General features: G+C 37.7%; 1 protein-coding gene across 1 annotated transcript in view; it reads left to right on the forward strand.

The window, feature by feature from the left end:
- The window catches only part of LOC134822194 (uncharacterized), a 30,344-nt gene extending 20,086 nt beyond the window's left edge, over positions 1-10,258 (forward strand). The window contains exons 12-13 of the mRNA XM_063833106.1: positions 9,395-9,943; positions 10,067-10,258. Coding sequence (XP_063689176.1) covers positions 9,395-9,943; positions 10,067-10,258 — 741 coding nt within the window. The remainder of the gene's footprint in view (positions 1-9,394; positions 9,944-10,066) is intronic.
- Positions 10,259-11,945: the final 1,687 nt, after the last annotated feature.

Raw genomic sequence — 11,945 nt, forward strand, 5'->3', positions numbered from 1 at the left:
ACCCCCCCCCCCTTTTTCCCCCCCCCAGTTATTTTTCTGTGTTTTTGGGTAAAGGTTACATTTTTTTATTTCCCCCTTTTAGGGTGATTTTTCCTGTCCCCCCGGTTCCTTTGCACGGGGCCCCCTTCCTGTTTTTCTGTTTGGGCTAATAACCCTTAAAAACAAAACCAGGTTTTTTTTGTTTTGTGTTTTATTTTGGGGAGGGGGGGTCCCAAAATCGCGGGTTGGGGGAAAAAATTATTTGTCCCCCAAATTAGTACGGGGGGGGTTAAAACGGTGGGTTGCCCCCCCATTGAAATTTTGGTGGAGTTTTTAAAGTTTGTTTTTGGCCTTTTTTTTGGTCCGTTTTTCTAGCTTTCCCTTGCGATTTTAACGGATTTGTCTCTTTTTGTGTTTGGTTCTGTTTTTTTCACGGCCCACTTTGGAGTCCCGGGAAAAAAAAATACGCCCTCAGCCGGGAACTTTGTTTTAAGATTTTCAAGTTTTAAAAGGGGGCCACTCTGTTCTACTTTTTCCCGGGCAGCTGTACCCGCCCCACCCCATTCGGGCCCATTTCGTCAGCCCTCAAAAGTTTTTTTTTGTTTCCCATTCGTTTTTAGCCCCCCCAAAAAATATTTTTTTTGACTTAGGGCTTTTATGTTAATTTATTTTTTAATTTATGCTTTTTGGTGGTTTTCAAATCTAAAAACCCTGAAAAACAACCCCCAGAAAAAAAAATTTTTTGTAAAAATTTGTTTCCCTTTTATTTCCGGGTTTGTTTTCCTTTTTTGGCGGGAAAAGGGGGCCCGTCATCTTTACTTCCCTAATTTTTTAGAATTAAAATTTTAGACGCAGGTAGGGGCTTACTGATTTTAATTTGGTCGGGATGTTTAATGAAAAACCTTATTTATCCCGTTTGTTATTTTTTTCCTTTAGGGGGAAAACATATTTTTGATTTTTTGTGGGCTTTTTTAAATTTGTCCTTTTTTCTTAAAGAGTTCCCTTTTAAAATTTACTAAAATTAAAAGTTGCGTTTTAAAATATTGTTATTAATTTTTAAATCCTTTTGGGAAAGGAAATTTTCGCAATAAAGGTGAAAAACATTAAAACCCAAAAATTAAAAAAGTAAGGTTTTGAAACCCCATGCTGGGGGTTTGGCTTCCCTTTCCAAACTGTTTCCCCCAAACCAAGAATCTACTTGGGGGATTTTGGGGGCCCCTTTGGGTTTTTTAAAAAAAAATTTAGGGGGTTTCCTTGGATATAGGGGCCGCCCCATCTTTTCAACTTTTACCTGTCTTTTTTTTAATTTAAAACCCCACTTTTTCCCAAAACCTTTTCCTGAAAAATTCAACCCCTAAAAAAGTTTGTTTAGTGATAAAAAAACCTGACCAATTCCTATGAAACGGCCCCCGTTTTTAAAAACCCGAAATTTTTCCCCCTTTCCTCCCCCCCGGAATTCCATAAATTTTTTCGTAAAACCTGCGGGAATTTCTTAATTTTCCCGTTTAAATTTTTTCCCCGGTCCAAAGTTTGTTTGTTTCCCCGTGCGTGTCGCCCTTTCTTTTCCCATTCCCCAGTCTTACATTTTTTAATAATTTTCTCCAAAACTCCCCTCCATCAAACCCCCCTTGGGGGAATTCTTTTTACTATTGGTTTTTAAATTTCGTTTCCCCTGTCTTTTTTAAAATTTTTTGGGGGAAGGGGCCTTTTTTTTGAGCCATAGAACATATTTTTTTTATAGCGAGGGTTTTTTAAATTCTTGGGAAAGGAATTTTAACAATTCCCCACCCTCACTCACTCCCCTCCCCCCACTAACCCTCACCCACTCACCTTCCTTTTCACCCACTCCCTCCCCTTTCCCCTTTTCACCCCCTACTCCCCCTTACTCACTCCCTACTCACCACCCCCACTCATCTCACTTCACTCATCCTCACTCACTACCACTCACCCTCACTCACTCACCATCACTCCTCCACTTCACTAAACTCACTCCCCACACTCACTCATCACTCCCTTTCCCAAAAACACCCCCACATTCCCACACGCATCCCCCATCCTCAAGAAAATAAATGTAAAAACCCTTAAAATCCTGCGAATGATCTCACCCACCCGTTGTTTTTTTCAGGGCAGTCCCCACCGGGGACCCCCCCGGTGATTTTTTTTCAAGTTTTTAAAACTTTTTGACCCCCTTTTTGGGGTCCCCAAATAAAATCTAATTAGTTTTTTTGTAATACAAGCATTTTCCCCCTTCCTCTACCTTTTTTTGTTTTCTAAAACTGGGGTTTTTTTAAAAAAAATGTTTTTTTAATTGCAGTTTTTTCCCCAGTTTTTAAAAATTTTTCCTCGTTGGGGTAAGCAGGGTTTAAAGGGGGGGGGGGGGGGGGATGGGGGGGGGGGAAAGGCGTTTGTTGAGTGAACCCTTCACAACTCGTCGGTCAATTTCCTTTGCTGAACTTTTCGCTCGTTATCGGTTTTTTAAAAACGGGTTTTTTAGTTAGTTTTTTTGATAGTTTGTTTTATTTTGGTTTTTACTTAGTGAGCTATTAAAAAAGACCCTTTCTTTTTTTATTTTGTATTTTTTTTTTATTTAAATGGGGCCAACTGACCACGGGTTGTAAAAATGAAGTTGTATTCATTTTCAAATGCTGATTAGTTTTTTAGGGTTTAATTGATAGGGGATTGAAGAAAATTGAAGAATAAAGAAAGGGAAGATATAAAACCCTATGAAGATAAAGTTTAAAAAAAAATGAAGTTTATGAAGATAGGGAAGATATGAATTTGAAGTATATGAAGATAAAATAAAGATATGAAGATATAAAAGATATGAAGTTTGAAATATAAAGAAAAGGGAAGATATAAAAGATATGAAGATATAAACGATAGGTTATATACATCAGGGTATTTTTTTGGGCCCAATAAAAATTTGTCCCCCAAAGGGGTTGGAGCGGGAGAAAGGTTATCATGTTAATTTTGAGCGCCATTGTGGTTTTTCGAAAAATGAATTTTTGATTTGGGTCGTTTTTGAGTTCAAGTATTTAAAGGAAACCTTTGGGCAATTTTATTAAAATCCCCTGAAATTTTCTTAAAAATCAAAAACCCTCAAATTTTCCCAGGGAAAAAGGATTTGAAATGAGGGTAGTTTTATTAATTCCCATCTTATCAAAAGAAAAAAATTTTGAAAAGCAGCCCAAAATAGGGAAATAACGAGGACCCGCCCGGATGTAACCCTTAAATTTGTGTCATGTGCTGTTTCCTTGAACACCCTAGTTCTTTTTATATAGTTTAATTTCCCTTGATTTCTGCCCCATTTTGTTTTTAAACGTTCTATCGGGGGGGAACCCAAATTTCTTGGCTCCTTAAATTACTTTCACAAAATTAAAAATAATAAAAATTATAAATTTTTTTGGTTGCATGTTAAAATTTTCGCTCGAAAAAACTGACCGGCCAAATTTTTTCTTAAATTTTAAACCCCGAGGGGTTTTCAGGACAGGATTTAAAATTGGGGGGGGTTTTTCATTTCTTCAGAAATTTTTTTGGAAAAAAACCCTTCATCCTAGTTTTGATAAAAAAGGTATAACGTACGAAGATTTTTTATTTCACAATATTTGTTCGGGCGATGACGTCAGAAAAACCCTTAAATTTTTTGTAAATAGAAGTAACCAACATCCCCTAAAATTGTGGGGATACAAAAGGGGTCCCCCCCCCCCCACCCCCCCCCCCGGGCCCTTTCCCCTTTTTCCCCCCGGGCTAAACTTTTTTCCCCAAAATAGGGGAATTTAAATGAATATTTAGGAGGGTTTTTTTCGCCCCTTCCCTTTTACCCTTTTAAAACCACTTTTAAACCATCCCTTTGAATTTTCCCCATTTTTCTTATCGGGTTTTTATTAATTGTTTTTGTTTTTCCCTTTTAATGAAAATTTGGCCCCCCCCCCCCCCCCCCCCCCCCCCCCCCCCCCCCCAATTTACAAAAATTATTTTTTTACTTTAAAAATTCTAATTTTTAACCTTTTAAATCCTAATTTTTTTTTTGAAAGATTTTTTTATTCTCTGAAACCCCCTTTCCCCTTTTTCACAAATTTTGTAACTTTCCCACAAAATTTAAAATTTTTGTACTGAGCGGGTAAAAATACCCTTAAATTTTAGGGTAATTCGCCAAACACGATAAACCCCATACCCTTTTAAACTTTCCCGTTTTAAAATATGTTTTCTAAAGGGGTTTAAAATATTTCTTTTTTTCATGATCGGGGACTTTGACAGCAAATAAACCCCAATCAGTTGGAAACCATTTTTTTTAGTTTTTCCCCAACAAAACTTTAAAAACCCCGCAACCCAAAAATATTTAAAAAAAAAACAAATTATTTATATAAAATTCCAAGTTTTATTGAAACAAACCTGTCTTTTTCCCTTGGAAAAAACTGCCAGGGCAGGGGGGTTTCAGAGCAAAGTCCCGCCCCCCACCCCCGGGGCTATCGGGGTTACCCCCCTTCTTTCCACCCGCCCCCAGTCTTCCCTCCCAAAAAACCCTTTGCGGGGATTTGAGACACTTTCCTTGGGGTTTTTAAAGAGGGGAAAAAGGAGAAGGGAAAAAACTTTTTCTAAATGATTCTTAATTCACTTTTTTCCCCCTTTCTTTTTTTTTCGTATCTTAAAAATTAAAAATTTGTCTTCTTGGGGTTTGTTTCCCGGACCCCCCCACCCAAAACCCACAACCCATGAGTCCGTTTTATTCAGAGCAGGGGAAAAATTTGTTCCCAATGGGAAAACAATTTAACTTGTTGTGAAAAAGGAACCGCTGTAAAGGGGTTTTTAATCTCCCAATACGGGGCCCTTCCTAACTTTTGGAAAATTAAAAACGCTTTATTGGGTAAAAGGGTTATCCATGAAAGCGTTGAGAAACGGGAGAAAAACCCTATCGGGGAAAAAAAAATTTGGGAGAAAAGTTCCCGGGGAAAAAATTTCTTTTGTCAGCAATCAATTTTATCAAAAAACAGCTGGTAAGTTTTTAAATTTTTAAATTAAAATTTGAGGTACATTTTGTAAATTTGTTTCATTTTTTAATTTTAATTCCTAATTTTCTTAAAAAATATTAATTTTTATAATACTCTACAAAATGTCAACCTTTTCTCTAAAGGGAATTTTTGGGTTTTTCGGATCGCACATTTTTAGCGGGAAAAACGGATTTAAAGGTTGTGTCTTTCAGGGCGCGGGGGGAAAACAGGAACATCTTTTGGGAACCCAAAGTCCACGGAGGTCCCAGGATTTTTATTGTAAAGGGTTATACCGGGGTTATTTTCGGGCCCGGGTCGCTGTCGGTCTGTCGGGTTTTTGTCTGTCTTTGTCTTTTTCTGTCTGTCTTGTCTTGGTCTCTGTCTGTCTGTTGTCTTGGTTTTGTTTTGTCTGTCTGTTGTCTGTCTGTCTTTTTCTGTCTGTTTGAAAGTATGTCTGTCGTTTTTGTCTGTTTTGTCTGTCTGTCTGCTGTCTGTCTGTTTGGTCTGTCTGTCTTTTTGCCCTGTTGTTGTCGGGCCGGGCATCCCATGGATGTAGTATGTATGTATGTATGTATGTATGAAATGTATGAAATGTAATGTTGTATTTTAGGGCTGTATGTAGTTATGTTATGAAAGGTTTGTATGTAAGTGTTTTGAAAATTGTATGTATTTTAGGGTTAGGGGAAAAATGTTGTATGTATGTTGTATGTTGTTATGTATGTATGTTTTGAAATTTATGTCTGTTTATTTTTCTTTTTGGGGGTTGGGGTTTTTTTGGTTCCAAAATTTGGTTGCTTTTTCTTTTTAGCAAAAGGGCTTACTGCGGTTGTTAGGAGAAATTAAAAAAACTGGTCCCCAGGTAAACGAGGGTTTCGTAAAAATTTAAAAATTTTTGGGAGGGATTTTGGTGCAACCAGCAAGGTTTTTCAGTGACTTTTCCTTACAAATTAAAAAGATGGCAAACATTTTACAGCAAAAGGTCCCTTCCTTTTTTTCAAAATTTTATTTTTTTAAAATTAAAAATTTTAACTTTTTAACTCAAAAACTTCCTAAAAAACCTTAAATAAAAACTTTTAAAAGAAATGCCTTTTACAAATTTAGTTTCTAACTAAAATTGTTTTTAATAAGAAATTTCCTTTTAAAAAGGTTTCTGCCCCTTTGTAAAAAAAAAACAATCCTTACGGGGTTTGAAAAGGTTATGTGCGGGACATGGGGGCGCCCCTATTAAGAAGGGCTTTTTTAAACGAAACGAAAATCAGTTTTTAAAACTGGCAAAAAGGGGGGAAAGAAAAGAAAGGGGGAAAACGCGGATTGCGGGAAGGGGTCGCCGGGAGTACCCCCCTTTTACCCAAATAAACCTTTCCCAATTTTTTATTTTTTTTTTTTAACCTTCGGTCAAATTGTAGGATTCCCTGCCGGATGGGGTTTTGTTTTGAACATTTCTTTCGTTCTACATCAATATGAATGCTTTTAATTTTAAACCAAATTTATTTTAACCTTTAGGGGTTTTTAACTGTAAAATAGATAAAAAACAAGGGGAAAAAGGCTTTTTTTCCCAAAATTTCCTGCGGCAAAAATTTGCCCCTAATTTTTTAACGATAGGTCATTCTGGAAGCGATTAAAAAAGAAGAGCCCAGAAACGGAAAGGCGAAGTCTAGCTACAAAAGGATAAAATTATCAGCAAGTTGCGGTTCACATGCACCCCGCGCTTCAACAGTTCATGACGTCACGTTGTTCCGATGACGTCACATCTATCATACGACGTCACAACACCGTGCGTTGCTCGTGACGCTAAAGTCAGTAGTACAGAGTAGCCGCTACCTTGTATGTAAACTGGATACTAGCGTCGCGTCTTTAATGAAATTCCTCCTCATAGTTTCCACTATGAAAACACCTATGGAGGGATTATTTATACTACAGACAATTCCCAGACAATTTGGTGTGCTGTGATTGGACACAGAGCTATGTTTATATTTCAAAGATAATTTGGCCTCCGAGGTTACAAATTTTGTTTTAACCAGATAATGTTGTTGGGATGCTTAAAATATTCCAGTACGTACAATTATTTTTATTCGATATCAGATTTCTCTAATGGCAACAGACCATAGGAAGTTTTCATTCGAAAGAAAACTTACATTTCCTCATTTTGTTTACTTGTACTGTTTCTTGGTATGTACTTCGTACAGGTTATCATAATCGATATTTTAATTGTTATCAGCTTGATAAAATCCACCACGATACCCACCATCAGTCCTGATGGTCCAGATATTTGTGTAATCTGAGATGTTTAGGGATATTAACGGATATAATACATGATAATTATTGATTAATTGAATTTAATCGATAAATGTTCATTGCGGTTAATTACAATACCAATTTCGATGGTAAGAAGATGGATTAGATTAAAAGTGATCAGAGTTTTGAGTTAGCGGTTTTAGTTATCGGATAATGAATCTGTTTATTTTGTTTTATGTACATTGCGGCAGTGGTCAGCTCATGAACGAACAACTGTCCAGTACTGATATTGGATATTATATGATAGAATATAATTTTTATTGTATAGTTGTTTGGTCAGAATTCTCAAAATTCAGCAATGATTTGAAGTTTCAGTTCGTCGAGCAGGCAGCTTATCTTGATCTTGATACCAAAACCATGAACCAATACCAAATACTGATGAAAGAAAATGATAAATGAATTAGTTCCCATTGCAACAGAAATCATTTGGGGTTTCCAAACCAGCGTGCTAAATCACTCTACAGTCGATCTTCGAGATTTTTCTAAAAGGGCCCCCGACAGTTGAATCAAACTTGAATCGATTTATTTTCGGACGCTGATTCCGAATCACCCTCCACGACATTGGGTTATAATGCTCCCCTGGCGAGATATTGGCGAAAAACTGTCTCGATCACGTGATATGACCATATACGTGCATCTCACCATCCTTGATACATGTTTCGTATCCAAATATCAGAGATATTATTATATATTTTTCCGCCTTCGGCGGCGCGCGCTTCGCGCGCGAAAAGTGGCATGCAACGTATGTCAACACCATCCTTAAATGGACCCTTGGAGTTGGCAAAACTACATCCAACACAGCTGTTTGGGGAGACTGCGGAAGAACCCCTATTGTAGTTCAATATGTCAAACAAGTCACTGATTTCCATAATCGACTTGCAAGACTTGATACATGATACGTATCCCAAATATCATGTATTTGGGATACATGATATCCCAAATACATGTATCCCAAATAAGTGGCATGCAACGTATGTCAATGCAAGACTTAACCTAGAAGACTCGCCAGCTCTGGCCAGGCACGCATTTGTGGAGCAGAAGAAACTTGACCTAGGATGGTTCAGAGCACTAGAATCGATGCTAATGATACTCGACGAGAACAAACTAGAACATCAACTTTACAACCCATTGCTGTGTCGAGAAAGGGCACACAATCGATTTATCACAGTGCTGGCAAGCACGACCGTTGCATTTATTGTGGGTATACTATGTACCCCATTTACTATTATACCCCCTTTACTATTATACCCCCTTTACTATTATACCCCCTTTACTATTATACCCTCTTTGGTACACGTTACAAGCCTCTTTCGTGCACGCGAAGCTCCGGCAGGAGTTTTTCAGACATTAAGACTCATCGGAAGTCGTTCAGCAGATTTATTTTAGTTCAAAACATTCTAATTTGATGTCAAAGATGACAGGAATAAAAAATAGTTATGTTGAGATTTTTAAGAAATTTGCATAAAATACTCGCCAGCACTGTTATACGAAATTCGGTAAAAAACCCAAAATCGCCATATTCAGGTGCCTTAAAAACCATGTTAAAATTGAGTTAGAGATCTGAAATTTTTCAGGGCGTCTAGACGTTGACCAAATCGACTGCAAAAAAAGTTTCAGGTTTCAGGAACATCGGGAAGTGGGTTTTCTAGAACCCCTGTTTTATGACAGATTGTCGTGATATATACATATATTCAGGGATAGACGCTTTGCCAGTCAATTGTAGCCTGTATTTAATTGTCCATAGATTCAAAAGTATAAAAGATACAGCCATTTCCGACCACAGGTCTTGAAAATAATTGTTTACACTTTGCACTTTAGTTTACATTGTATAAACAAATTATTTGACGTCATGAACACCCTTTGATGACGTCATCAAGTTAACCGTTTTTAAAACTTTATTTTTGACAAAGCAATAACTTTTAAAAATGATTTTACACCATTAAAAAGTAATTGTATTCAAAATCTGAGGAAATTTTCATCTTAGATAATTGTTCAAGCATTCTGAAAATCTACCGGAAAGTTTTTCTAGCTTGCTCCTTCAGTTTGCTGCTACCGTTTACCTTTGCGTGTGTACTTGTACATTACTATACAAGTACACTATGGGGGATGACCCAACTTTGACCCGATCCCAGGAGTTGATTAAGGAGTTCAACTATGATCAACAGGAAGATGTGGAAGGCTGTGTTGCACGCTGGTCCGATCAGTTAGAAAAAAACCTGCATATGGACTACCGTGAAATTGACTACGAAAGTCGTGAAAAGATCAAGACTAAGGATAAAACGACTCTGTCTGGCTGGGTTGTGGATGCAGTGGACCTTGTTCGTCGGCAGAGTAGTCAGATGTATCTCTTGAAGGAGATCATCGAGTGCTTCAAGACGGAAGCACTAGCAGACAAAGAAAAGGTGATCAGACTGCAGGGCCAGCTGCTGATGCAGAAGGACGAACAACTACAGTTGCTTAAGACGTCTGTTGAGGAGACAGTCCAAACAACGGTGGAGTCAGGGATTCAGAACTATAGTGCAGCTGTTCAACAGAACAGTGCTAGTGGTACGGTCTGCAACAGTAAAATCCTGAAGAAGGTGATGAAGAGTGTGGCTGCAGAGGAGGACAGGAGCAAGAACCTGATCGTGTTTGGGCTGAAAGAAGAGGAGGAAGAACAGCTTCCAGCGCTAGTTACCGCAGTTTTGGAGGAGATCGGGGAGAAACCTCACTTCGAAGCGACTAGAGTCGGTTGGAAGAGGCCAGGTAGTACGGCTATCCGACCAGTCAAGATCACCGTCCCAAGCTCAACAGCGGTTCATCAGATTCTGATGAAAACAGGGAGACTGAGGGAGACGCACAAAGATGTATGGATATGTCCAGACAGATCCAGCGAAGAACGAGCAACAAGGAAGCATCTGGTCACTGACCTGAAGAAGAAGAGGGCGGAACAGACTCATCTCGACCACTACATCCGGTACGGGAAGGTATGTAGCCGTGATAAGAAGTCATCATGAGTTACACTCTCGGACACTGATCAGTATATGAAGGAGTGATGATTATTTTAAGAATTTTCAGACGTTATCTGTATTTAAGAGACAACTATATATTTTGAATATTTTATTATTTGATTGTTTCACACTTTTCATATTTCATAATTTTATTACTAGGTGGAGGTGATGTTATTGAGACTTTGGGCGGCCATAAAACTCCTGTTTTGAAAGTTGTCCTCTGTACTTGTTTCACTGACCCACGCTTTATAGCATTTATACATTTCGGCCCATGTTATATGTTTGTTCGACTTGCTGTACATTTGTATATTTGCTATTTTGTAAAAGTTTCAAATCAAATCATAAAGATATTCGTCATTGAAGTTTGTGCTTTTTTGAAGAATTATTTTATAAAAACGTCAATTTTGCGATTTAGTATTCTCTGGTGTTGGGCCATGCCTTGGGTTGTGGAGCTCAGTTCTGCTTCCTATAGGTATAAATTGTGCATTAGGCTAGTTTTAAAGTTGAAAATCGAAAAGTTGCACACGTGGGGACACGCCCAAATTGATAGAAAATCGCTAAAATCACTGAAAATTGCTGTTTTCGTCATTTTCTGTCAACTTTAGAGTGCCGTTGTGATTATTACAATTCTTCTTGTAATACTTTGAAACTTTGCATGCTTATCAAACTATATATAAAATAATTACATGCAAAAATTTACGGCGATTCAATATTGGATGCGCACGCAACGTCCGCTCAAAGGTTGCACGCGCGAAAGGTGAGAATTTGGCTCATTCGTGATTTCCAACAAATTCTGCTTTGCCACGACAGTTTAATGTCATTATATATGAATTTAATGCCAACTTGAATGAGTATTAAGTGGCATATTCAGTCAGTGATCGACCGATATGCTTACCTAAACACAAGGAAATGTTTTTTAAGGAAAAATTTCGAAATCGTTGAAACTTCCTCCTTATTAATGAAGATATCAGTTTATATTTCGACTTTATAAAGTACCCTGACATTATAAATATAATCAAAAAGAGATGATATTTGACCAAAACCCATATAATAATCATGGGTAGAGTTAACCGCTGCCAGTGTCTCTCTTTTCCAAACAAAAGGAAATGATATTAATTTGAGGAACCGTCCGCAAATGCAAATTGATACCGAGAATGAAATCGGTCGCTCGCTTTTCCCATTTAATAAGCTTTATTACAATTCGTAAGCCGTGAATGAATGGGAAAAGCGAGCGACCGATTTCATTCTCGGTATCAATTTGCATTTGCGGACGGTTCCTCAAATTAATATCATTTCCTTTTGTTTGGAAAAGAGAGACACTGGCAGCGGTTCACTCTACCCATGATTATGGGTTTTGGTCAAATTAAACTATGGGAAAGAGAAAGAAAAAGCAATAAGAAGCTTATATGTTATACTCGTAGGGAATAAGTAATCGGGTTTGGATATATGAGGTGGCTCGACGGCGCTACAGCGATGACAAAAGTTTGCTTCTTCGCAATATACTTATAGACCACTCCCTTATAATTATGTGGATGAAAGGAGTCTATTTTGCGCGCGCGACGCCAGTTATGTGTTAATTAATTACATTTACAGGCATGGCAACCAGTTTTTGGTGCTTGACGACAGTTAAACAGGTTTCCATCGGGTTCCAATTCAATTTCACTCTAATTCATTAATAATAATATAGCATATT

The sequence above is a fragment of the Bolinopsis microptera genome, chromosome 10, assembly GCF_026151205.1.
Source record: "Bolinopsis microptera isolate Bmic1 chromosome 10, MBARI_Bmic_1.0, whole genome shotgun sequence".
Classification (NCBI taxonomy): Eukaryota; Metazoa; Ctenophora; class Tentaculata; order Lobata; family Bolinopsidae; genus Bolinopsis; species Bolinopsis microptera.